General features: G+C 47.7%; 6 protein-coding genes and 1 non-coding gene across 7 annotated transcripts; 3 read left to right on the forward strand and 4 right to left on the reverse strand.

Moving 5' to 3' along the window:
- Window positions 1–503: 503 nt before the first annotated feature.
- AWJ20_1908 (uncharacterized protein) lies at window positions 504–1,820 on the forward strand (the record flags this gene model as incomplete). Its single annotated transcript, XM_018878822.1, has 1 exon — window positions 504–1,820. One exon carries the CDS (start codon window positions 504–506, stop codon window positions 1,818–1,820), a length of 1,317 nt encoding a protein of 438 aa, XP_018736087.1.
- A 380-nt stretch (window positions 1,821–2,200) lies between these two features.
- Window positions 2,201–2,292, forward strand: AWJ20_1909 (the record flags this gene model as incomplete). Its single annotated transcript has 1 exon — window positions 2,201–2,292. It is a non-coding gene; the product is annotated as a tRNA-Thr (tRNA).
- A 251-nt stretch (window positions 2,293–2,543) lies between these two features.
- On the reverse strand, window positions 2,544–3,893 carry UGA4 (Uga4p; the record flags this gene model as incomplete). Its single annotated transcript, XM_018878824.1, has 1 exon — window positions 2,544–3,893. One exon carries the CDS (start codon window positions 3,891–3,893, stop codon window positions 2,544–2,546), a length of 1,350 nt encoding a protein of 449 aa, XP_018736088.1.
- Window positions 3,894–6,192: 2,299 nt separating this feature from the next.
- Window positions 6,193–7,551, reverse strand: AWJ20_1911 (Pdp3p; the record flags this gene model as incomplete). Its single annotated transcript, XM_018878825.1, has 1 exon — window positions 6,193–7,551. One exon carries the CDS (start codon window positions 7,549–7,551, stop codon window positions 6,193–6,195), a length of 1,359 nt encoding a protein of 452 aa, XP_018736089.1.
- Window positions 7,552–10,440: 2,889 nt separating this feature from the next.
- On the forward strand, window positions 10,441–12,099 carry AWJ20_1912 (uncharacterized protein; the record flags this gene model as incomplete). The annotated part of the gene is made up of 1 exon (XM_018878826.1): window positions 10,441–12,099. One exon carries the CDS (start codon window positions 10,441–10,443, stop codon window positions 12,097–12,099), a length of 1,659 nt encoding a protein of 552 aa, XP_018736090.1.
- Window positions 12,100–13,445: 1,346 nt separating this feature from the next.
- On the reverse strand, window positions 13,446–14,231 carry MCM1 (transcription factor MCM1; the record flags this gene model as incomplete). The annotated part of the gene is made up of 1 exon (XM_018878827.1): window positions 13,446–14,231. One exon carries the CDS (start codon window positions 14,229–14,231, stop codon window positions 13,446–13,448), a length of 786 nt encoding a protein of 261 aa, XP_018736091.1.
- A 7,980-nt stretch (window positions 14,232–22,211) lies between these two features.
- Window positions 22,212–22,625, reverse strand: ANB1 (translation elongation factor eIF-5A; the record flags this gene model as incomplete). The annotated part of the gene is made up of 1 exon (XM_018878828.1): window positions 22,212–22,625. One exon carries the CDS (start codon window positions 22,623–22,625, stop codon window positions 22,212–22,214), a length of 414 nt encoding a protein of 137 aa, XP_018736092.1.
- Window positions 22,626–27,537: the final 4,912 nt, after the last annotated feature.

The raw sequence follows: 27,537 nt of genomic DNA on the forward strand, positions 1-27,537 counted from the left end.
TTTACATGGATAATATTTTTTTTCAATTGAATTACCATATGATATTGTCAACAGCTAACCTCCCGGGGATTGTCGGTCAAAAGCCGTCAATATGACTTTGCCAGTTCTCGAGCTAATAGCATACTATTACTGAATTGATGAACTCTTGTTCATCAGGAGTCCTGCGGAGGGGTCGGAATCTTGAAAATATTTAACTTTATTCAGCAATTCTTTCGTTCAGATGATTCATAGATGACAAAACCGGATATATCTCCTAAAAGTCGAGTCAAATGACAATCGGGGAGTATCGGTATTGATACTCGAGCAGGATTTCCATTTGCAAGATCTTCACTGGCGTGGGGCATCTGCATACGACCTGCATATTTCCCCACATGGCCATCTCTTCGGAAAAAGAGACGGGGTTCTTGAGGTGGGGGCCGATGGATCACGCTAATCCCCAGAACAAGTATAAATAAACGGTCTCCGAAGCATGTAATCGTTCACATTTCCCCAGTTTTGACAAGATGGTTACTAATCAAGCTTTTGGCGACGTGACAACTATCCAGGAGGGATGGGATAGACTCATTAAAGAATTGGAGGTTGAAACTAAGCGTGTCAAGGAATTGGGCACTAATGCAATCACAATTGTCGACTTCAGTGATATAAAACAATCGAGTGATGGACATTATTATTTTGACGAGTCCATCATATCTAAAGTTCGTGATGCTGGTTCCTTGGTTGTGAGAAACGTTATCCCCAAGGATGAAGCTAGGCAATTGAAGTATGAGCTGGATAAATACATTGACAAGTATCCCAATAAGCGTGATACCAATAAATCAATGTACCATTACTTCTGGACACCAAGTCAATTGAAGGCCAGGTCCCATCCTAATATGCAAATACTGCAGCAGGCATTGATGAGTATTTGGCACTCTTCTACTTCAGGTGACATGGAAGTATGTACAAGATATCCTTTAGCGTTTGGAGACAGGTTCAGAATCAGACCATCTGGAGAAAAGATGTACCTAGGACCTCATGTTGATGGTGGCTTTATTGGAACTGGCGATAATAAAGAAGAGTTCAGTCGAGTCTTTTCTAAGATTGTGAAAGAAGGAAACTGGGAGGACTATGATCCTTTCGATTTTACTTTCAGATTGAACGCTCTGTACAATGAAGAGGCTAGCAAAACCGGATATGGTAATGCTGCTTTTAGAATGTTTCAAGGATGGCTTTCCATGTCTTCTACTGGACCGGGAGGTGGCACCTTGCAAGTCAATCCCATGTTGAAGCATGCTTCTGCTTATGCCACCTTGCGTCCTTACTTCTCGTCAAAGGGTTACTCTGGTGGTCCCGATGGAGATGATCCATCTGTTCCTTGGGTTTTTACTGGAAAAGATGTGTTCGGTGGACAACCAAGTAGGAAGGACATGGATAAAACACATCCTCACCTGCGTCTCCATGATACAATGGTTTCAGTACCTCACGTTGAACCTGGTGATTATGTTGCTTGGCACTGCGATACAATTCATGCCGTCGAACTTGATAACAATTCCGAAACTGACGCATCAGTCTTGTATATCCCTGCTGTTCCCTTGACTGAAGACAATTTATATTATCTTTCTGAGCAGCGAGCTGCGTTCAAGAGACTTGGAACTACTAAGATATTCCAACCAGACACTGGTGAGGACAAACATAGTTGTGCAGGGTCCACTCGAGATATTATTGGCGAAAACGGATTGCGCTCAATGGGTCTTGGAACTAAGAAATTTGAACTGGTTAATGGTATGACAGAGGGAGAAAAGAAGATAATCAATCGCGCCAATGCTTTGCTATTTGCCTAAATTCGCTTGAATTCCTGCAGCAAAGCAATCTCACGAGAATGAGATCAATCTATGTTGCTTTATATTCATATCAAACTTATCGTTTTAACCGACCACTCTCTCAATAAGTACATAACATAATTAATATAATATAATCCATATATGAACTACATATATTACGTGAAGTTAGACTCGGGTAATTCATGCACTGATCTGCTTGCACGCCAAGTCTAATCTCTGCCGATTGCCAGAACGCATATCTCTAACTGATTATGATATAGAGCTCTTATTAAATCTCAAAATTCAATTTATTTGGTCAATAATCTCCCCTGGCTTCTATTGATAGTACTCCCCCGGCAATGTCGGAGAGGGACAGTTCTCCATTCGGTGGACATCTCCGAGCCTTCATGGCCAAGTTGGTAAGGCGCGTCACTAGTAGTCGTTTAAGATTAAAGTTATGACGAGATAATCAGTTCGAATCTGGTTGAAGGCATACACCTTTTTTTTTAGAATTAGTTTTACCGTCATTCTTTTGTTTTTAAGTTGTCTTAAGAGGTATCTTCTCATTTATCCTGTTTGTTTAGTTTCATGAATCAGTCTTGCTGATTGAACCTTTAAACTTTGTACGAAATCTCTATCTCGAAGACATGGTATCACGGCGGAAGGCTGCCTCGAACCATGGCCAAGAAATTCTTAAAATAAAACCAGAATAAATTAAATATAAGACAAAACAAGTATTATAAGTTAAGTTTTAAGAGGGCGAACAGAGTGAACAGGATGAGCAGTAGAATGTGTTGCAATAAGATCCACTCCTTCGATCTCTTCGGCTTTAAGGGTCTGCTTGGGTCCCTCAAACCAGTTTCTGGCGGAAACAAAGTAATACACTAGACAGCCTCCCCACACGAATCCGTTGATAACACATGTATAGTTCATAACTGAAGCAGTGGGATCTGGACCACCAGCAGGGAACATTGATAAGACAAAAACGACGAAGATCAAATAGACACTGGCAAAGAGTCCATTTACTCTAGACCAGAAGTGACCCAAGTAGAATGGACCAGGAACAAAAGCGTCCTTTTCAAACCAAACGTGTCGACAGAAGATAGGGAGTCCCCAGGCCAAACCATTCGAAGCAGGACCAAGTGAAAAGAGGGCCTGGGCAGCAGCACCGTCAATTAATACCAAAAGACCAAGGATTAAACCAAGAATACCATCAAAAATTACAGCTCTAACAGGTACCTGGAGTTTGTGGTTGAGTTCACGAATGTACTTGGAAAGTGGCAAGGCTCCATCACGACTGAAAGCCCAAGTTTGACGACTGGCAGCAACGATAATAGAAAGACCCATGAACCACTGAACAATAAACAACAAGACCATCATGGCGATAGTCCACTTCTTTCCTAGAGTGTCAAGGTAAATCTGAGCCATTGGCTGGCCAGTGGTGGTAGCAAGGACGGCCTGAACATCCTTAATACTGGCGAAGAGGACGGCCAAAATAGCGAAACCCAAAACACCACACATGGAGATTGAGAGAATAATACCAAAAGGCACAGCAGTAGCAGCATTGGTAGCCTCCTCTGAAAGATGGACGCAACTGTCGAAAGCACCAATGGTCCAAATAGCAGACATCCAAGACAAAAACCAAGTCCACGCATATGGCCAGTCGGTCAAGTTAGTGGTATCAGTAAACACATGGTGACCAGACTGAAGAGCGTCATGATTCTTAGCACCAATAGGAACAGCAATTACTGTGATAACAATGACCAACATATTAATGACGATACAAAAAGTTTGTAATCTCGACATGACTCTAGTAGCAATGGATCCTATCACAATATGAGACAAAATACACGCAGCGAACACACCATAGGTTTGATATTTATTGGGAGCAAAGCTGGGATCAGCAATAGCAGGGACAGATAATACCATGGATGCGAATCCATAATCAATCGACACAAGACCACCAACCAAACCCAAAGTATTGGCGTATCCGGCCAAGAAACAGAGGGGTCTTTTTGCTACCTCGGGAGCAAATTTGTAAGTCCACCAATAAAGGCCACCAGATGTAGGGAGTGCACTTCCCATTTCAGCCATAGCTATTTGGTTAGTAAATCGTCAAAAAAAACCTTAAGAAAGAAGAAGTCGAACAAAACTACGAAACTTACCAAGACCAACAGTTAAAATACAAACACTGGCAGTTAACCAGGACCAGGTAGCAGCTCCACCAGCTAAAAAAGTTAGTTCTATGTTCATTTTTTATGTTCATTTACCCCACCGAGTCTTGACAAAATCTTGAAACTAAGCTGCACTACATACCTGGTAAATTGATAGTCAATACAGAAGCGATAGATGGAAGCAAAGACATGATGCTGAAAGCAATACCAAAAACTTGAATAACCGAGAACTCTCTCTTCAGTTCGGGCTTATAGCCCAATTGCATGAGAAGGTGGTCATCAGATGTGATGGTACCTTTTTCATACGAGGGTTCCGAATGGATGGTCGACTCTGAGATTTCTTCTGGAGCGCCCATATTGAACAACGGATATATTACAACTGTCAAGTGTCAAGTTCTGGTTTTTAATGGGATGCGATTTGGTCTAGCTTGTTCGTATGAATCTTGCCTCGCTATACACTTGTCTCCCTTGAATGAGTCTAACCCACAAAAAAATTACAACAGATGCTATGGGGATTTATATTTGTTTATATATATTTTGATGTCAATCGAAGATTAATCCGAATGGTGTCTTGAGGCAGATATCGGGAGTGAATCGCCCACAAGTTGCTTTTTCGGTTTCTGAGATGCGTGATATGCAAACTATGGCATTAGCAATGGGGAGCCTATCAACTGTTGATAGCTATAATTATCTCCACCGACATCTGCAACGACGCGATAGGGTCAAGTTACCAAAACAGTAAACGACAAGCATCTCGGGTTAGTTTTAGGAATAGTCCCACTGGTACACCACAGGCAGGTTGCCGGTCCCCCCAAACTGACGAGAAACTAGCTTGGATTTAGTGCATTTGCACGCTCAATATATGGGCAGTCCGCAGGTACGTGAATCTAGATAAAGGGCGGAATTAAGCGGAACCTGAGATATGATCGATTTTATCCACCCACTGGATAACCGTAAAATGACTGAAAAGAGTGTATTTTCAACTAGTTTTTAAGAGAGGAAATACAGTTGCCAAGGATAGCATTCGAGGAGACGTACCTTGACTGAAAAGAGTTGTGAATGTCACACTGTCAATCTTGGCTCTGTCCCAAGATAAGCTATTATGTGAGATAAGGCGACTACAAGGCAGACTAAACTTATAACAGTGAGAAGGACCCGAAACCGGCTTACTCGGTAGACCGGCGTCACGCACGAAACGAATAAAAGTGCTTTTTGGCCCGGCGGCTATCTTAGAAAAAACTAGCTTTAGCGGGAATATTTAAACCCAGACAGAAACCGTTTTTAGAGACGATCTGCCCCTAGTGTGGTCGCCAACGGAGAGTGGTTGGATAAGGCTTATCAGATAAGAGGTGTGCATGAGAAAGTGCATAGTTGACCTAAATGGACATATAACCGCCGGATAACGCATTAGTTCGAGTCAAGTGAAACTAGATCATCATATCATATCATATAACGTGTAAAATAAACGAGACACGGAGATGAGGATGGCCGATCTGTCTGGGTTCGGGGCGTGCCCGTTAATTTGTTGCGACTTTTGGAGACTTACATGACCATCTTCTGCCGCAGTACAAGTTCATAGGTCGATATCCCCGGCAGCAATCTATCAAATAACCACGCATATGCGACGACCAAGTGCAGGACATTTCAGAACGGTTGCGTCTTTATCCGTTATTTCTATTTTATTTTGGCTAGTCCGGTAAAAAAAACAACATCCGCACTTCCCCTCTTGAGATCTGTTATAGCCCTCTGTAAAAATGGCGCAATGGCATTGCATGCCATCTCGGCGGAATTATCAGTCCACTGGTGTCGTACAACAGCGCACACGAGGGTCACGAGCAGCACCCATAAAGCGGGGTAGCATCTGTCTACATTATCAGCATTCTCAGTGCCGAGTTCTTATCGGTTCACACCCGCTGATTCACCACACCCACGATCCCACCGGCTCGCGAAGCGAGCACAACGGGGTCTGGGCGGAGCCAGCCGCCGGAGGCACGAGGGAGGAAACCGGTTGTACCTCCAGCGGCTGGGCTCCGCCCAGACCCCGTTGTGCTCGCTTCGCGAGCGTTGTCGTCAATTCATAAATTAGTTAACTATCCTAAACAATACAAACAGATGGCACAGACCCCTCCTCGGTCACTATAGCTAATGGTACACTACTCATACATATGGGCCCATATATACAATAAGAATCGTAATAATAAAATAATTTAGTTGTCGAATCAGCCCTGCGACGTCACCAGCTCGGACGACTTTTCTTCGTTGATAGCGACAGGTTCGGTCTGGGAATGGCCGTCGTTGTTTTCTTGTTTTGTTTCGACACTGGGTTCGCCAGCCTCCTTTTTAGTAGCCTCCCCTGTTGCGACTACGTCCTTAGTGTCCACCTTTGTTTCTAACTTGGATTCTTCTTTAACGTCTTTGCTGCCATTTGCTTCAGTAGCAGACTTGGCGTTGTCCTGCTTAGTCTCTGTTTTTGTCTCGTCCTTGACAGTGGAACTATTTTCAGGTACAACCGATGACTCCTTGCTCTCGCTCTTGGAACCATTGGTTCTGGCGAAAGCACCAGTCTCACCAGCCATGCTTGTCCATTTATCTAAGAGAGCGAGAGATCTGCCCTGGAAATTGAACTTGGATTCCAGAGGAATCTTTTCTGCAGGGAGATTTAAAATGGCCTTGAGAACCTTATTGACCTTGGTTTGGCGTACTACTGACAATTCTAAGTTGGGGATTTCTTCTAACTTGCGTAGATATTCTGATAGCGCGGGCATATCGCTATCTTGAGGAGGCTCCTTCCCAAGAAAGCCCTTTTGTAGTTTGTGGCGAATCAAGAAAGTGAGCTTACCACGTGCTTCTGAATTTTTAGACAGTTCTTTCGAAGACGGTGTGGAAGTAGATTTAGTTGATGTAGATACTGTCTTTGGGGTGGATGGTTTCTTAGCGGTATTAGCAGCATTGATCTTGGACTCGACTAGTTTAGCCTTTTTGGCGTCTGTTGATGACAACGCGGAATCGCCCTCTACAGCGGATTTTCTCTTTTTCACCGATGCAGTCGACGACTCTGATTCTCCATTAGTTGCCGTCTTCGTACTTGAAGTTGAAGTCTGTGAATCCTTTTTGGCACCCGATTTCGAACTTGTCTTGGCAGTCTCACCAGTCTCCGATCCACCATTGCTGGCAGCACCGGCCTTTTTCTTGGTCTTCTTGGCCAGTTTCTCAGCCTGAGCTTGAGCTACTGCCTCATCAGCTGCAACAATATCTTCTAAAGTAGGCTCGGTCTCGGCAAATCGGTATGCCTCAACTAGAGGCTTCTTATCCTTCTTAGCCTTAGCAGACCCAAGGTACTTTGTGACAGCTTCTTTGGTCAACAAACTAAGCTCGCCACTAGAAGCCCACATATACTGAGTGTCATTGAAAAACCTTACGGGCCAGACCTGTTTTTTCGAAGGCTTGAGTGCCAACACATTACTTGGAACATAGTCATTCTCAACAATGAGACCCGGCCATGGAGAATAGCCCTTCATTTTAGCCAATACCATGACACCCGGGCCATAGGTGGATGAATCTGGCAATTCTTCAGACATTGCTTTGTCGGATTGGGCCCAAATTTAACACGAAAAACTATAAAAACGCGACAGCAAGGTCTCTACAAGTCCAGCAATCTTAGAAAAAAGGCAGACCTGATGCGGGAAGCAAAACTGACAAAATGTACTTGTACCTTCAAAACCCAAAAGCACCTGACCAAAATATCGACTAACGATCGAAAATCTAAGAACCAATCGATATATCCCAGACGTGTAAATCGCACGATCGAGTTGCAACTTTCAACAGAATACAGAAGAGGCACGAACTTGAGGCTTCGGTACGCGCTTGTTCGAGGTGGTCAGTGCCGAAAGCGGCGGAAAGGGTTCACAGGCGCGGCCGCGGCTCCCTCTTCAGTGTGGTCTTGAACCTGAGGTCCTGGAATCTGCCTCCGGCGGCTGGGGCTCCGCCCCAGACCCCGTTGCTCCTGCTTCGCAGGAGTTGCGAAGACCGTGGGTTGGTTGTTGGATTGTGTAGGGGAAGGTGGGTTCAGCTGGACCTGGGGTAGCGGTACGTGGCCCACGATGCTGGACGCATCTCCCGCCAAAACAGGTCTGCGGTCGCTCCGAGACGCACGACTCGAGCGAAGCGAGAGGAGCTACGGGGTCTGGGGCGGAGCCCCAGCCGCCGGAGGCAAAGGTCCGGGACGGCCAGGAACCCAGCTCAGCGCCAGATGTGATACAGGATCCGTGGCTTATAGCCCATTTAGTGAAAGGACAGCTCGCTGGAATGGTAATAGGACAGCATTAGGGAGTGGATGGGGAGAAGAGAAGGGGTGGGTACAGTGGGTATGAAGGATGCCATCAGGTATTCAGGGGGAGGGGTGTGGTGCAGATGTGGACTGGTTGGGGTAGATCAGGGGTAGTGGGAGGTGGGGTGAAGTGGAGTGTTAGTGAAGTGGGGACGCGGAAATACAGACGGGCCGCCAGTGGGCTAGTGCGATGCAGATAAGGGGAGTAGAGAGGTCAGGTGAATCCGGCGATAGAAGGATGTTGGAGGTGATGTTTTTGGTTCTGTTAACGTTTGATTAGAGAGAGCATTTGATGAAGCGTAAATGGCCGGGAACGGAAGTTTAATCAGGCAGCATTTCGGACTCCGCGATAATGTGCGTTAGCCAAGACATGTGGATCACGAGCTGAGGGGTACGCGATTAGAGGGGCAGAATGGGGGTGGAATGAGACATTCTGATAATTGCGGTGGGATAGCTTGTTTGAATGGGGGATTATCGGTCACGGTACGGTCTTTACTAGAGTGATTTGGTAGTTTGATTGACTGAACTTGGATTTATTATTTCGTTTCTCGTGAGTGGGATGGAGTGAGTGTGTGGGATCGTGGGATCGGTTTGGTAGAATTAATTTTGGGTTGTGAGAGAAACTGCAAATAAACACGTTGAACTGCATTCAGAATTCGATTTAGGTAAATGAAATGAGTACAGGAGAGTAGATCTTAGGAAACGACACAAGACCCAAAAACAGATGAATATCTAGTGAAACTCTGGTGAGTCATATTTATTAGATCTGAAGTAGGGTATAGAGATAGAGAATAGACAAATAAAGAGATAAAATAATAGGAAGACAGATGAATAGTCAACTATAAAGGTATTCAGAGGTCAGTCAAGCAGATAGATAAATCAGAACTTAAACTTGTTATATTCAGATAAACTGAATCTTATAGCTAAGCTGGCTATGCCCCACTACTGCAGTCCCAACCCCCACTACCGCTAACCGATACAGTCCTAGCAACGACGGCATGACGCACGGTTAAATGACCCACGCGTTGCAACGTTATCGGCATCCGCCAGCCGTTATCGCATGGATTTCCCAATTGGGGGAGTTTTCTCCTTTTTTCAAAATTACGTGCAGGCCATCATTAATGACAAATGACGAAACCTTGTGATCAGCCAGCGACACCGGACGTGACTCTTTTTGTTGGTCAAGGCCCGACTAGACAGGACGGCATATGACTCGTTTAGAATTAACACTTCTCCGACAACAGCAAGATCCGACACGAGGCAGCAGGTTCTGTCTAGACCTCGTATCTCAGCTATCTGACTAATAGCTAACTCATGTTGTTAACTAAACTCAAAGTGCAGGACCAACGAGGTATTATTTACACAACAGCGACAATTCTTTCTGATCTACAGATCGGTTGTATCCAGGGGGGTTAGTTACAATGTTTTTATGCGTTTTTTTAAGCTGCAATGCCATGCAGGTGGTTTAAGCGGGTTATTAAGTCCGGTTGGACTGTATGTACGCCCCTTTTTTTTCTCAATATATAAGTACCTGATATCCGTATTGACATATCTGCTGCTTGCTTTGATGGGTTTCTATTTTAACTAAATTATTTTCATAGAAAAAATATATTTTCATCTCACTAGATTTTTGAGAGGTTTTTTTTTTTCTTAATCAAAACCGAAGTGAGCGTTTAATTTGATATTCGCTTTTGACTCTGAGTCAGCCTCTAGTATCAGGTTCTACTAACTTTATTCAAGTGGACTGTAAATGGATGAACCGTTTCTCCTCATTCGCTAATAACTGATAGAATAACTGGTCTCTAAAGTGTGTTCAAAATAGTTCACCGAGCACCCAAAGTAAAATAAAACACAACTTGCATTTTTTCATTATTATAGATTGGAAGCATTTCCAACCGAGCATTCATAAATTCATACTGGTTCCTAACTACCATTTGACCCATTTATTAGAAGGTCAACTATCTTTACTCATTAAAAGTTTTCAACTCATTTGTTTTATCTGATTTCCATCCCACGTTTCAATACCTGGAGTATTATTTATTTAATAACATCCCCAACATCAACAGCATAGCATAATCATCACCAACAACCACTTAACTATCAACTTTATCTGCATTTCAGTGTCAACCGTGTGTCCATCATGCCTGCCGCTAGAAAACAATATACATTCAGGGAACAGCTTATTGGCTTCCCATGGGTGCAACTGGCAGTTATTGCTGCCATCAGATTTGCTGAGCCTATTTCATTCACATCTCTGTTTCCATACATCTACTTCATGGTCAAGTCGTTCCTGACTGGCAAGAGCGATAATGAAGTAGGTAGATATGCCGGATATATTTCCGGTATGTTTGCCTTGTGTCAGTGTATGACGGGCATTCTATGGGGACGTATGAGTGATAAGTATGGTCGTAAGAAGGTCATTCTCACCGGTCTATTCGGATCTGCATTTTCATTATTATTATTTGGTTTCTCAACCAACTTTTATATGGCCATGTTTGCTAGATGTATGGCTGGTCTGCTCAACGGTAATGTTGGAGTGGTCCGAACCGTCATTGGTGAGATTGCTGTCCACCGTCAACACCAGGCTTTGGCCTTTTCTATCATGCCCTTACTCTGGCAAGTCGGATGTGTTATTGGCCCCATGGTCGGTGGTTTCTTGGCTAATCCAGTCGGTGAACATCCTGACTGGTTTGACGGTGGTGACCATAAAGGAGGCTTCTTTTCTCATGACACTTATTTATTATTTTCAGACTACCCATTTTTACTACCCAATATTGTAGTAAGCAGCATTTTAATAATTGGCTGGTCTGTTGCATTTTTCTTCCTAGACGAAACTCACCCAGAAAGAAAGTATGATTACGACTTTGGCCGTGTTATTGGCCGTCGTATCACGGCACTCATATTCCCCAAGACTTGGTTTGCCTCTCCTTCAGCTGAAGAATGGTCTACCGACGACAGCAAGGTCATTACCCCCTCGTCTTCTTCTGAAGATGTGTCGATTCTCGAGGGCGAGCAACAACCACTCCTTGGTCCTGGTGCTGGTCCCGACAATGGAACTATCGAAGAAAACCCTACCAAAAAACCTGCTCAAGCCAGAACACTGCCAGAAGTGGACCAGAGCTGGGGTGCTGTTCTTGTTCCTCAAGTTAAGAAACTGTTAGTGTGTGCATTTTTCTTGGCTCTTCACACTGTCGTCTATGAAGAACTGTTACCCATCTACCTTTCGACCTCGATTCAATTCGATACTCCCAACCAGAGAGGACCATTCCCAGGAGGTCTGGGTTTGGATTCCCGAGAAGTAGGACTTCTTCTGTCCCTGTGTGGAGCATTTGGAATCTTCCTGATGATCTTTGTGTATCCTAACATCGACCGAATCTACGGAACACTGAGACCCTACCGTTTCTTTATCAAGGGACACATGTTTGTGTACTTCACAGTGCCCTTTTTCCAGTACCTGTTGAGACTGAGCCATCAGGCCATGTTCAACATCATCTGCGTGGTGCTGTTCATCCGAACAATGTTCAATTCCATGTCGTACCCCGGACTCCTGCTGCTGGTCAACCGGTCGGCGGCCGACAAACGCCATCTCGGAGTTATCAACGGATGCACCCAAGTGGTATCAGCATCCGCCAGAGCCATCGGTCCTATCATCTGGGGCTACTTCATGTCCACTGGCCAAGCCATCGGACACGTGGAACTGCCCTTCTGGCTGCTCTCGGTTGTAGCTGCCATGGGCGCTCTCTACTCGTCAACCATCACCGACGACGAGGACTCTGATGACGAAGAAGAGGAAGTGTAATTAAGTAATAGACAACATTTCTACTAGAACAGACCTGCCTCCGGCGGCTGAGGCTTAGCCCCAGACCCCGTGGCTCCTGCTTCGCAGGAGTTGACGGGGGATGCCAGCACACGCTACTGGACCCAGAGAGAGCTCCAGCTGGTTCGAGCAGATTAGAGAAGCTCTCGAGCTGTTTCTAAGGGAAGAGCTTTTCACGGCCCCTGAAGAGAAGAGGCCACGGGCTTTTGAGAGCTCTTCACAGTTGATGGAGGGCACCTCGACTCGAGCGAAGCGAGAGGAGCCACGGGGTCTGGGGCGGAGCCCCAGCCGCCGGAGGCCGACCCTACCACGAAACAGGTCCACAGACCATAGTCGAGACGAAACCAGCGGTGCCCGCCGTCCCATGTCCGCTTTTGGAAGGTGAGAAGGACGCTTCCCAAAGTAGATCGAAGAAGCAGCCAGAACTGAGACTCGGTATCTCGATTAGTGGATGAACATGACTCATGCCTAGACGAGTTTGGTGCAGTGGAGTTTCGTGTAATTAGGAAGTGCCCTGATTGACATAAACGTGGAGTACATAAGCACCCCTGAATAATCCTAGTATGGAAGGTGGCCCCTCACAGGTACCGGATTAGCTGAAATCCGCTAGCTACACATGTTTAAACTACAAGCATAATGCAAACCACTGACGAGTGAAAAAAAAAGTTGTTCAACGAGTTTGGCACATGCCGTTTTTCAAACAATTTGATTAAACCTACATACACTTACAAGATAAGCCAAACAACAAAAAAAAAGGCATGGAAAAACTATAGATAACAAAAATATGAACGATTAGTTGAAGAGATAATAAAAAAAAGAAGGGATGTATCTATACCGGATATAAATTGGAACAGGGTCGATTGTGCTCTGAATGTTAAATTCATTTTTTTTCTTTCCTAATAACTTTCAGAGATCTGGTGGCTTTTTTTAAAAATCTTCCTAAAGCTTAGCTTGTTTCTTCCTATTGTTTGAGACTAAGAAGTATAGCAATATAATATAAACAAACAGGTATTCATAAACGCAAGCGCACACAAGAGCACTAAATAACAAGCATTCCAACGCACGAATCTGAGTTTTTTCCAGACCGGGCACCGAACACCCGCTATTTATAAAAGAAAATAAAAAAAATTGAATTCATCAGATAAACAATAGTCATGGGACAAACGGGAACAGGAAACAGGAAACAACAATAACATAGGACTAACAGGGCAAAAACAAAACAGCAGTAAAAAACAAACCATAGCAACACATATCAGAAACTAGGAAAGGACGTGTCAAGCCGACCCGTCTTTTCTTATTTACACTAGTAAGTCAGACACATGAGTTACTTACTGTGGTCGAGACTGCAAATGGGGGTGCTGTGGCAAGTATCCCCTTTGTGTTTGTTGTTGATGAGGGAGTCCTAAATATTGGTTATACGCGGCAGCTTGTTCTGGTGACATGTACATGCCGCCAGCAGCTGCCAAACCGCCAGCTTGGCCGGGGACACCGCCACGACCAGCCAAGTGAGAGTGGTCGTCTAAACCGCCTTGGGCATGGGGAGCCAAACCGCCTAAGCTGGCAGGGTCGTTCAATTGTTGTTGTTGATGAGGCGGTAGCTGTTGTGGTTGTTGTTGCTGTTGCTGGACTTGTTGAGCTGCTACTTGCTGAGCAGCGGCCTGTTGAGCAGCTTGTTGCTGTTGTTGTTGACCATTCTGTTGAGGGTCTTCAGGAGCATTCAAACAAGCTTGAATCAAGTTCTTGCCCTCGGGTTTGGTCACCAAAGGTTGTAGTTTGGGAGTGGTAAACGTATATACAAGACCAGTTTCAGACACTACCAACAATAGTACTTGAGTTCCAGTCAAAACAGATAATTCATAGGCCTTTTTCATGATACCGGCCTTACGTTTGGAAAATGTGATGTGACGTCTTGACTTGTCTTGAATGAACTTGATTTCGATCTTTCGGCGTTCACGGCCTTGCTTTCCTCCGTCTTCGTCATCTTCGTCATCATCAATTCCACGTTCGCGTTTAAATCCACCGCTCGACACATTAGCTGCAGAACCTGAGCCTTGTTGTTGTGCCACGTTAGGATCGTTGGGTAATCCAGCATCGACAAGAGAGTTTTCCGACATTATAAATTACTGTTTTGTTAGTATATGAACAGTATATTGAGTTGACGTTGGTTGCAACACACACACCACAATCTCAATGTCGACCGCGCCTTAGTAAGCGCTAAGTAGAGTCAGAACTAGACAACCGAAAACAACAACCCACTGAAAAAAAAAAACGCGAATGGAAAAAAACAACCACTTGGCTAAAGCCTCGCTTCAAGCCATGGTTCCAATTGCTGTTTTAGCCTAAGCATTATTCAAAACAAAATGCATGAATCTGTCACCATACGCGTCTCGCTTATCACCACACCGGTACTTACTTTAAACCAAATTGTGACGTCCAATCTCTCAGTAAATGATAATAATACAAATAAAAGAAGGTCAAACCAACCGAGTGTAAAGAGAAAAACAAAGAAGAAAAAAATAAATAAATACAAAATTTTTTTTCCCACAAGTTAATCTATCTTGGTTGCGAGACAACAGAGAAAATCACCAAGATAAATCAAAGTAACAGAAACGGGAGGAGAAAAAAAAATTCGTGTCCGTCGTTTATAAACCAGGACTAGATAAGACTAGAGAACAACTTAAACACAAAACAAAACCAAATCCGTAAAGTGGTGAAGTTGGGACTTGTGCAAAGTAAGAAGCAACCAACCTTAACAACAAAAAAAAAATACCACCAACAATGAACAATTACAACAATTAAAAACAATTAATGTTGCAAATAGAAATGATTAATAAATTATTTACCGCGTCGAAACAATTATTAAAGATTTCCAAAGGTCGAGCAGTAATTAGATGGTACTATCGAGAAAAGGAAACGTGAGGGGGTATCTCTTTCCTATTTCAACTTGTGTTCTAGGAAGAAAAAAAATAATTAATCAGAGAAATAAATCACAAAAACGAAATGAATAATAGAAACCACCAATCCTTTTTCCAATTAAAATAACAATAACGAAAAAAGCGTCAATTCAAATGGTAGGTTTTTTTATTCAATTAGAAAACAAAATTGCCGTCCTTATTGTAATTTATTTGCCGCTAGAGAAATGTCAGAGCAGAGAATAAAAGGAAGACTTTGAGCAGCAGTGCAGTAGTACTATAAGTATAAAAGTTCCGTAGAACGAGTTCGGCGTTGTCCTACTGGAGTTACCCGGGATCCAATCAAGACGCACGCCGACAGAACAGGTGGCGATGTGCGGTGCAGATGCGAACAAACAAATGCACTGCATGCAGGTGCAGGTGCAGGTGCAACTAGGGCTGCGCCGCCAGCGCGCTGATGCCGGCGCCCGGCAGCTACAACGAGCGAGCGAGGGGGAGGGGAGGGGGGCAACCATCTGATGCTTGTGTGCAAGACAGCAATGAACGCTGACCTGTTGCTATGTCGCTGGGAGCGGGTGGTTTGGGGGATGGGGGTGTGCCTCCGGCGGCTGGGGCGCTGCCCCAGACCCCGTTGCTCCTGCTTCGCAGGAGATGGGCTTGGGCCGTTGGAGGGTGGGTTGGGTCGGTGGACCCAGTGGGGGTTGGATTGGGTGGACGAGGTGACGAAGAAACAAGAGAATGTGGGGACGAGAAAGGTAGAAAATAAGAGCAGGTAGCAGCAGAAGGACGAAAGAGGGAGGGAAAAGGATGTCCGGCTGTATGCTTTTGATACCTTCTAAACGCTCAGACCACCAAATGGCCTGCTGCGTGCCTTTCCTGCCTCGAATTTGCTCCTCAGCCGGTCTCAAATGTCATGTCACCCCGGCCCAGCCCAATCGACCTGAGATAAACTGTTCGCTATCGGCCGTTAACGCTACTGTATTTTTGTCATGGGCCCTGGCAAGGCCTAAAATTCTGACTGGTCGGTGGTCTGTAGCCAGTAACTGGCCTGTGGCCTGTTAGACTGGCATGACCCCCATCTGTCGGCCCAGTGGGCCAAGCAGACCAAGCAGCAGACCAAGCAGCAGACCCAGTGCGCCATGCTAGATAACGGGCTAGCCAGATAACGAACGCCCCGCTAACAACCCCGATAAAAAATGCCATGCCATGCCATGCCAGTTAACAGCCCCGACTAATGGCCTCAGCTGCTAGCATTCCGACTAGCTTCAGCAGCCCAGCTAGCAATCCTGCTAGCAACCCCAGCAACCCCGGCCGGATGGCCAGCTGACATCGGTCAAGTGCCAAGGCGATTGCGCCGTTGCCCTTTGTTCTCGCATGACAAATACTTAGCTGGCTAATGGATACAACAGAATTGACATACCACCAGCTCTGTAAAGTTACTCCGAGCCTGCCAGGCCGTTCCGGACAAGGAGGGGAGGTCGGTCCCGCGGAGCTCCCCCAGCCCCCACAATCCAGACCTTTGACTCTCTTGTCGCTCTTGTCGCTCGTTATCCTGGTTGGGCATCCCACGTCGTCCGGCACGCTGGCTCCCTGGGCACGGCATGCTCGACATAGTTTAGGCTCAAATTAAACTCGCGCTTGGGCCGAGCCTGCCTGATACCAGCTCCAAATAGGCCAGACCTGACGCTGCTCCTTCTGCTCCTGCCCTCCTGTGCCTGTCCGGCTGCTGCCTGCTGCCTGCTGCCTGCAACCTCCTGTCGATACTCCTACCGACCCAATTAAGTGCTGCCAGCCTGCTACCAGCGGACCGAGCATTCTGCGACTGACGCTATATAATCCATACCTAATTATCTGTCAAGCGTATCTGGATCGGTTTATAGACAGGCTGACTTACAGCCACACCGACAAGCTATAGACAGATATATACTACCTACAGCAGCTGCTAACGAGCAATCACCCGGCCGCCGGCCCGGTCAATTGCTGGTTGCTATTGCCAGACCTACCTCAGACCTACCTGAACTGACTCGTTCTCAAAATATGTGTAGACCAGTGCTCTCTAACCTTGCTCTGGACCGGACTTTTGCTTGCTACCGGTCGGTCCGCCCGGAATTAGACGTACTGCCTCCAGGTGCAACCGGTCTTGACTGAACTATAGTCACTCTTAGGTACTCATGTTCTTTTTGCTGTTCAGCTGAGTTGTAGTTGCTGCTGCTGCTGCTGCTGCTGCTGCTGCTGCTGCTCATGCCCCCCCTGCTGATTGACTGCCAACTGATCAATGCTCCTCCCCTCGATTGCACCCTCACTCGGCTCGCACATTTCTTTGTCAATCGACCGCTTCTTTGGCTCGAGAATGCTGCCTGGCGCAGGGCCCGCACGATATGTACAGGGTTGGACCTGCCTCCGGCGGCTGGGGCTCTGCCCCAGACCCCCTGGCTCCTGCTTCGCAGGAGACTGCTAGGACCGTCCACTTTCAAGTAACCCACCGAAGTAGAGTCTACTGGGAGAAGACCGTCCCTACCCACCCGTATTGGCCGCTAAATGTCCGCTGGTAATAAAGCTCATAGCCACAGATCTGGGAGTAGGGGCCACTGGCTGGAAGACTTGGCTACTGTCGAGCCCACCACCCGGCCCAACCAGCTTGCCGGTAGTTGGTCTGACGAGTGAGGTGAGATGCAAATGCGTAGTTGCTTTTTTTCCTCAAAGATCTTCATTCCCTAGTATTCTTTCCGGGCGGATCGGCATATGTCCAAAACCCCAACCCGGCCGATCACAGCGACTGCTGATCGTGAGATCAGGGTTGTAAGCCCTGACTCCGGCTCCAGCGGTGACCAGCCGGCCGGTACGAGCATCAGCATCAGCAGCCTGCTGCTGCTGCTGCCACTTGGCGTCCGCAAAAATTTATTTTTATTTTTATTATTGCAATCTCTTTTCGTGTTCTATATTTATTATATTTTATTTTATTTTGCTTTACTCATATTTTATTTATTATTGGTAATTATCGTAGTCCTAATGCCATTCCATACCTGACCGAATTTCTTTTCGCAATTATGCGACCCTATACCATAAACCGACGGCCGCTGTCATCAAGGCTCTCCACTGGGGCACCAGCAGCAGCACCTGTCAAAAAACCGGTCCGCACTGACCGCTTCTTTAAGTTACCTCCCTCCCCAGAGTCTGAGCCTGGCTGAGCCTCCGGCGGCTGGGGCTCCGCCCCAGACCCCGTTGCTCCTTTCGCTTCGCTCAAGTCGAGGCCCGGGTCCCCTTCGTACGAGGCCTCCTGCGAAGCAGGAGCTACGGGGTCTGGGGCAACGCCCCAGCCGCCGGAGGCAAAACCCCCGTCCGCGCCCGGCCCCTGCCCGTTCAGGCTGCGTTGCGTTGCGTCGCCTCGCGTTGCGTTGCCTTGCGTTGCGTGAGATGCTGCTTCTGCTGCCCCGTCACCCCAGACCTGTTGTCAGTAGAGGTGGGGGTGGTGGCATCTGCCTCCGGCGGCTGGGGCTCCGCCCCAGACCCTGGTTGCTCCTCTCGCTGCGCTCGAGTCGTCTCCCCAGCCATCTCCTGCGAAGCAGGAGCAACCAGGGTCTGGGGCGGAGCCCCAGCCGCCGGAGGCAGCCCCCGCCCAGCCAGTGAATGTGCCCTTGTTCCGACCGCTGCTGACCAAGGCATGACTAGTAGCCCGACCAGGCCCCCATGTCACCATTGTTTGTCGGCTGGTGGTTGTCGATGAAGGTTTGGGACTTGCTTTTTGTGTGAAAATTGTTCCAGTTGCGGTAATAAAAGCGCATATCTTAAAATGCAGGTGTGGTTTGAACGAACCCTATTCGGCCGATTGCGGTGCACATTCTTAACCCAAACCATAATAGCTGCTCCCAGCATGCCCTGGGTATGCATGTACATGGCATGGCATGTATCCAAGGAGCTGATGATATGTGAGCTTGTAACCCAACGAGCCCTGGTCAGGCTCTGCCGTGAGGTCCTTTGCTCGGTTCGGCTCGGAACAGCCTGACCTGCGCCAATCGCCCACGCTCCGTGCTCAGGGCACCTGTAAGACCCTTGCTGCTGTTGTGATATCAGTGAACGTCCGATATCAGTGAGCGAGTGATTGCTGGCTGCTGGCTGATGGATTCGCTGATGGCTGATGTTGAGTGAGTGGGTGAGTGATGCTTGCGTGATCGTTATGGAATGTGTGTATCTGGTTTGGTTCGGCAATCCAAACTCTGGCTCTCCTCAGCCGACATGGACAAGTAGCAGACCGAGCAGTCATCTAGTACTAATACGGGATTGTTTACGGTCGAAGTTTCAGCGACTCGGGACCTCTGCTGCTCCCTCTTCGCCCTCTTCTCTCGCTACCTGTGCAGCAGGAACAACTATAAACAACAGCTCGGGTCCTCTGACAGCCAACCAGCCAGTTGCAAATGCCCAGTACCACTAGCAATAACCCCGACGGACCTGGGTCCACCGCTCGCAGCCCCATGCCAAGTGCCAACGCCATGCACCGCCGGTCTCGCTTAGCCAAATAATAAACGTCAAAGCTAACCGTAATAAATTTAACATTACAGTCCACAGGCGCGACCCCTGCTCGTCCCCGTACAGCAAGGATCTCTGGCTTGCAGAAACCGTCCTAGTTCGGCTGTCGCTGAAATGGGGGAGGGCCCGTGCCTCCGGCGGCTGGGGCTCCGCCCCAGACCCTGGTTGTTCCTCGAGCTGCGCTCGAGGAATAGCAATGGGGTTCCCATGTTGTTGTGGGTGTAACACGGACCCAAGCTGCCCCGGGCACCCAACTCCACCCCCACCCCGCGCAACGACTCGAGCGCAGCGAGAGGAGCCACGGGTCCGGGCAGAGCCCGGCCGCCGGAGGCACGTCCCCACCCCCCGGACAAGGCCCTGACACGGCTGTATGCAGACAAGATGGATTGGGGCAATCAAAACAAACACTGCAGGGACCGGTGCATAAGCGGCGGATATTGGTTTTGGGACTGGGGTCCCTGTGGTGTCGCCGGTTTGGGGTTCGCGATGGTTTTTGTTTTGATTGCGACTGCTGTTGTCAGAGTGATAGCTGCTTATATTAACATCTGCCCCCCAACTGCAAGTTTCAACAGACGAAGTGCAAGTGCAAGTGCAAGTGCTCACTGCGAAAAGGTCTGTGTGTATTATCTGTGAGGTGCAAAGCGTGATAAGTGTGTGTGTACGATAACAAGGTATCAGCAGACAGACGCGATAACGTCCTATACAAGCAACTGCTTTGCAGGACAATAGACGCTCATATTCTACTGCCAGGTCCTAAACCCCAACTTTCCCAAAACTTAAACTACAAATTTCAATCGTTGAAACGCGTTTTTCGCAATGGCTAAATTGAACTCGCTCAAGAAACCAGAGCTGGTGGCTCTTGCTAATGAACTTGGCGTTTCCGATAAGGGCTTTAAAACCGATTTAGAGGCCCGTATTCTCGAACATCTACAATCCGACCCTCGGTTTGCTTCCGACCCCAAATATGCTTCTTATTTGGTTGTTTCTCCTGTTAAGAAACGTACTCCCAGTACTCCTTCTGACTCGAAGAATTCTCTTGCCAATGGCTCGTTTGTTTTAAAGACTCCTCAGTCATATGCTTCAGGTACATCAGGTACTGGTTCGCCCAGTGGTTCACCGTTTTCTCTTAAGAGTGCCTTTTCTGCAGTCAATGCTTTAGGCCATAAAATCACTGGTGAATCGCGTGAGAATGACGACGACGATGATGATGATGAAGAAGAAGACGACGATGAGGATGAGGATAACAAGAAGACTACTGAAACTGTAGGAGCCAATGGTGAAGAAGTCGACGATGATGATGAGGAAGATGATGACGAGGATGACGATGAAGATGAAGATGATGAGGAAGAAGAAGACGATAATGCAGAATCTATTGTTGAAAAGGTTCGTCAATTGTTAGCTGAAGCTCAAGAACAATTGTCAGACGCGGTCTCTAACGCGGTTGACTTTGTTATTGAAACTTCAGATGAGGCACGCGTCAAACTGTCTAATGTCCATCTCGTCAACATTGTATCAGTTTTGTTTGAACTAGCTCTGCTTCTTCGAGCTGTTCCAGTATATCCTCTTCCCAAAGACTGGAAAGCCACTCTGACTCCATACGCCATTTGGTCTGTCTGGTCAGTCGTGGTGCCTTTGGTTGTATCGTACTATGTGAACTTCACATTGCCCAAACCAGCTGCCGAACCATCTGCTCCACCAGCTCGTCGTACCAGAGCTGCTTTGAGTGCTGCTGCCACTGCTGCTAAACCTGCTCCAGTTTACTCACTGTTTGATCCTCTTGTGTTTGTGCTGCTTCGTACCGTGCTGGCCCATATCACGTACATCCACCCTCTGGACCTGCTGTCGGCCATTCCATTGCTGACCTCGTGGTCCTGTGTAGGCACTGTTGCCGAGAACATCTTCACTCTGCAGCGAGCTTTCGGCGACGTGCCCTACATCACCGGGTTCGCGACCATTGTGGTTGTCATCTACGCTGCTACTTTGTAGAACCGTGGACGACAACTCCACGCCATGACGACCACCGCTACTAGCACAGCATTCTACTGCCGGCTGAAATCGTTTCCTTACAGGAAAACGACCTACTGGCGAGCTTGCCTGTCGCTAGTGCTCCGTTCCAACGAACGCGACGTGTACTATTAATTATCTTTGGGCCGCACAACAACGGCAACGGACTGGGCTGCTGCCACGCGATACGACTGTTTTCTTTTACTTTTACTTGATTTCTTTATTTCTTTAGCCTTCTAATATTTACACACTTCTTACACCGGCACTTGCTGCCTCCGGCGGATGGGGGGGGGGGGGGGCGGGGGCTCCTTCACAGGAGACTCTTTTCTTGTGGAACGGACATGCCTCCGGCGGCAGGGGCTCCGCCCCAGACCCTGGTAGCTCCTGCTTCGCAGGAGAACTGCCGGGACCGTCGACGAAACGACTCGAGCGCAGCGAGAGGAGCAGCGGGGTCTGGGGCGGAGCCCCAGCCGCCGGAGGCAGCGAGAATCAGTTAGGAAAAATACTTTTAATCAAACAAACAGCTACAACAACATCTCTCTCATTTTATTAGAATTTTGGTTTGTCGCCGGTCACAGGGGACCCGCGGCAAAGGGGAACAGTGGCCAATAGGAGACATGACGCAAAGCCATTGAGAAAAAAGTCTCAGACCGTTTAACCGGACTTGGGGGCCTCCTTGTAGGAGATGGCAGCCTCCTCACCCATGGCAGAGATGATGGTGACAAGGAGATCCTTTCCGTCGTCGAAGTCGGCTTGGATCTTTTGACCAAGCTCACCCTCGGGGACCTTGACATCGTCCTTGGAGTTGTTGTCAGCGTCCAAAAGGTTGAGGTAGTCGTCGTCGATGTTAACGAGGGTGTACTCAGTACGGGTGACGTTGGGGACCTCCATGTTGTGGGTAGAGGGAGACAAATCTTCCAACTTCTTGTTGGTGAAGATATCAATGGCAACCAAGTGGACCTTGGCGTGACCGTGCTTACCAGTCTTGGAGGTAGACATGTCAACAATCTTACAGGGACGACCCTTGATGACAACGTGTCCGTTCTTTCTGAGAGCGGAACATTGCATGGGGTAGGTGAGGGAAGCACCGGCAGAGGCGCCAGAGAAGTCGTGCTACGATCTTGTTAGTATGGTTTCATGCGGTTTGGTATCATGTGTGCTGTAGAAAGCTGGAAATTTTTGGAAACATCGTATTTATGGATGACAGAGTATTCGCTGGTTAATTGATCATGTTATCAGATAGTAGAAAGTCAGTGACCCGAGGACCTGTATCAGCTATAACCTGCAATTACTACTGAACAGAACAGCAATGGGTCAAAAAATGACTTCAGACCAAAAGAGCTCGCTATAGACATGACAGATGACAGACACCAACAATGAACAAGTCTTGGTAATAATTCCACAAGACATATGCACTTCGCAGTCGCATCGTGTCGCTGATCCAGGTGAAAAAAATTTTCACCGGCCTGTACCAACACCATCGACAACGCCTCGATTGCAACGGAAAAAACTCCAAACCAGCGATGACTTGTTGAGGAGAGTCCTTTCAACAGTCACGCGACCAGTTCTATCGAGTCTCAACTGGGTGCATGTCGAAAAAGTATAGTCATCGGAGGTCAAAGTGCCGGACGTAAGAGCTGAAGCAGCAGCAATAGCGACATCACCAAAGTTGCAACAGCAACAGTAAAACCCCACCGATAAATTCTGATCGCAACTGATTCTCTGTCATATCATCTGATTCATCTTCTAATCTATAAACGAATCGATTATCAGATCGATCAGTAGACTCTTATCGCACCATGTAATGAAATCAAGTGACCTGACCCAACTTCACAAGAGTGACATAGGAGCAGCACCGACGGCAACTTGACCATAGCCGATTAAAACGAGTCGTCTCCATTCTAATACCATGATATTTCCTAATATTTCACACTCTCCAGCTAGTTAACATGCTCATTTACTTACGTCGTCGTGAATTTCAGCCATTGTGATCGATTACTACAATAAAATTTGATTGGGTAAGTAGGTGAAGAGAGAGAAGAAAAAGAGAAAAGAGAAGAAAAGCCAGAAAAAAATCTAATGCCAGTAGGGTTTCTGAGGTTTGGAAATTTTTCTTTTTCGCCTGCTCGAGGCTGAAATGCTTGGTTCTGCCGCACCTCCGTCTGCGTACATCCCATCCCGCCTGTGTAATCGTGTGTCCTTCCCGGTGGGGGACATCATCACGGAAATATTCTCTTATCCGGACTTCACCACTCCAGCCGTTACTCGTCCTCAGGGGGTCTTTCCAGGGGTGGACGGGGGTCGGCCTCCGGCGGCTGGGGCGCTGCCCCAGACCCCGTTGTGCTCGCTTCGCGAGCGTCGTGGGGCCGGTGGCGGGTCTTTGGGGCTGTGGCTCGCTGGGATTATTCGCTCTCAGGGACCTGCCTCTGGCGGCTGGGGCGCTGCCCCAGACCCCGTTCTGTTCGCTTCGCGAGCAACATGGAGTGGTCGAAGTGACTTGTGGGGTTTGAGGCTGACTGGTTGATCGTGTTTGATAGAGTGGGCACTTGGAATTGTGGATTTGCTGACTCTCCGAGCTGTAAGGGCCCCTCGCCTGACTCGAGCGAAGCGAGAGGAGCAGCGAGGTCTGGGGCGGAGCCCCAGCCGCCGGAGCATCACCCCCCATGGTAGTTTAGGAGAAAAATAAATACATTAAATTTTGGTGGTGGTAGTGGTGGCGGGGTCATTAACATTCGGGATGGAGGGGGCCTGTTTTGTGCGGGGATGGCGTGTTCGCTTTGAGGGTGGAGCCGGTGCGTGGAGTTCGAGGTCCTCTTGTCGTTTTCGTTTGTTTTCTTCTTCGACTGCTTGGAGCAGGGATGTGAATGCGATGTTCTCAGCATCGGTTTCGGAATTAGAGTTGCTAGCAGCAGCTGCTGCCACGGCAGCCACAGCAGCAGCAGTCGCGGCGGCAGCAGGGTCAACGGTGTTGCTGCTATCGCCAGAAGTCGAGTCATGGCCATGGTGATACTGGTGTTCATGATTATGGTCATGATCGTTCGGATGACCGTGCTCTGATTTTATTGACGCCATTTGTTCATTGTGGTCGTGTTCCTCGTCAACTTCACCGGCTCCTTGTAAAGAGGGGTCTACATCTTTAGCGTCGACAGGAACTGGGTCGGAAAGATGGCCATGTACAGACCCCGACCTATTGTCTGTCGAAGTGGCAGCAGCAGCGGCAGCGGCAGCAGCAGCTACAGCAGCAACTGCTGCAGGGTCAACACCAGCCAGTTCGTCTGCACTATAGTAATCGTCGTCCCCGTCGTCATTTCCAGCTGTTCTTCGAACATGCTTGGTAGCAGCTGCCTTTGCCAGGGCATTGGCCAGTGGTATTGAATAGGGATCTAATGGTGGTTCAAGCAACACCACGTCTTTGACATTATTAAGTGCTTCGTCTAGGTATTTCGGTTCTGAAGGATACCCGTGTTTCTCTAAAAATCGCCGCACTGATTCTGGTCCGTGGACGGTGATAGCAGTAGTCGGTAGAGTATCGACAGACGGTAGCATGTTCCAGTTATTATCAACCATGATTTTCATGTTTTCTTTGAAGAATGTGTTCTTGTTGACCATATATGTAAGGTTGAGCTTGAACTCTTCAAAACTGCGTTCTCCTTCTGCGTCTAGAGTCACATCTCGTTGGTTTCGAAACTCCTCGGCATATCGTGCCGTGTATAATGGAATGTCTCGTAGCATGATACGTGGTACAGTTACACCGTATGTTGGTTGGAACTCGTTAGCAGGCACTTCATAATATGTAAAGGAATGGAACCGTTCTCCAGTGGTCAAATAATGGTATGCATAACAGGCATTTCTGAAACCCGTCACTCTATTACCAGTCCAGTGAAGGTCATTCCACAGAAGAGGCAGCTCGTCATTCATCCGATCTGTATACAGTTCATGTACTTTTCTAGCATCATTGTCGCTCTGAATAGCCGGGTTGAGCTGAACTGCTATGTAGAATGGCACAGTGGCCCGCAGAAACTCGATATTCTCAAGATTCTGTTTTCTCATACAGAGAAACCTCCATCGTGACCGGATATCACTTAGAGCTGACTCAGGTGATCGTTTGGCGTATTCTTGTACAGTTTTGGCCACTTGTATAGCTCTTCGGCGTACTTCACGCTGTAGATCGAGACAATGTGCTCCTGGCGTGTATAAAGTAGACTTTTTAGCTCTTCGTCTTGTAATTGAATCAGCTTTTCGTTTTTCCTCGGCCGTCATAAGCCGTCTTTCACCTCTTACATCATAATGAGGTCCTAGACCCAGCTGGTCAGCATGAACTGCGTCATAATGCAATTGTGCTTGTTTAGAACCATTGAAATTCTGGCCACAATTTCGTACTGGACAGTATACACATCGAGTAGGAATCTTGACTCGTAGATTATTATGCCTGTCATAAGTTAAGCACAACTTCAGCACTCCCTGTTCGCTGAAGTCATCATCTGTCTTATTATCATGAGCATACTCTGCACGTGAATATGACCGGCGATTGATAAGAATCTTGTTATTAGCCAGTGGTTTTGAAGGAACTGGCGACCCATTACGCTCACTATTGCGATTCTGATGATCTCCTCCAAGAAGATGACTATGGGAATGTGAATGAAGATGGCCATGTTGATGACTGTGGCCATGAGAATGGACTTGACCAGGGACTACAACTGCTCCTGGATATCCTACAGCTGCCGCGGCAGCAGCAGCTGCTGCCATTGCAACCGCAGCCGCTGAATCGGTATCTTCACCAGGCATCAATCCAGCAGCAGCAACCGCAGCAGCTGCTTCGGCCGCTGCTGCTGCCGAATCCATTTCTGCCAATTCAGTAGCGATATTCTCGTTCCCAGTGCCACGAGAGACGACATGACCAGTCCCAGAACTGGGCATAGTTGAATCACTATTTCCAGCACGAGCTAGCTCGGGCATGATATTCTCGTCGGACACCTGTCCTGGTTCATCTACCGTTCTATGGCCAATTTCTCCACTATCGAGAGTCCCATTTCGTCTGTTTGATCCTCTAGCAAGACCCGAATGGCCCATACCGCCAGCTGCTTGTTTAGATCTCGAGCTCATCCTGCCTTTTGGTCGCGGCCTCTTCCACCAATTCCGTCTCAGAAAACCAAACAAGCACGCCAAACAAACTTCAAGCCCGCGTTCTAAACAGTACTCTCAGCTACGCCTCTGACTAAATATATATATCGTATAATTCGCTTCTGATTCCGCGAATCCACACCTATCTCACTCTCCGCCAGAATATATATTAGGGCCTTCATCGACAACAGCAAGTTATGTAATAACAATCATTTGTTGGAATGGACTGCGCCGCACCAGTAACCGCCCGATTTTGTTTCTCCGGGACGTGGGTTCTGCTTCCGGGGGCTGGGGCTCCGCCCCAGACCCCGTGGCTCGCTTCGCTCGTTGCTAGGACCGTGTAGAACGGGTTTTGTTAGGTGTTATGATATTTTTGGGGGCTAAAAATTGACTACATTTTGTATTTTTCAGCGAAAACGAGAGCAAAAAAGCACATGCCCCTGTACTGCACTATATCCGAGACTATCGCATTAACGGGAGCCGATCAGGATTCAGGGGGTGTTAGCCCGACTCGAGCGAAGCGAGAGGAGCAGTGGGATCTGGGGCAAAGCCCCAGTCGCCGGAGGCAGACCTCCCCCGTCGTTGTAAGGGCTGAAGTGTTATTAGATCTACAAAGGAGTGTGTATGTGTGGGATGCGAGAGATTAGTGGGCTCTTTGGAAGAGACCGGCTAGCGGTCGGCGGTGCTCTTTCGGAGGGATGTAGGTTACGGCTTCCTGGTCAGCAAACCGGACTCGGACTTGAGCTATATCGTCGAAAAGTGCGTGAGAGTAGCGTCTGCTGGGTCTGGAGAGTGTATGCAGATGTGTCTGGGATTGTCGGCGTGGTGGATGCGGGTAGAGCAGCGACTGTGGTGGACG

Source organism: Sugiyamaella lignohabitans, chromosome A, assembly GCF_001640025.1.
Source record: "Sugiyamaella lignohabitans strain CBS 10342 chromosome A, complete sequence".
Classification (NCBI taxonomy): Eukaryota; Fungi; Ascomycota; class Dipodascomycetes; order Dipodascales; family Trichomonascaceae; genus Sugiyamaella; species Sugiyamaella lignohabitans.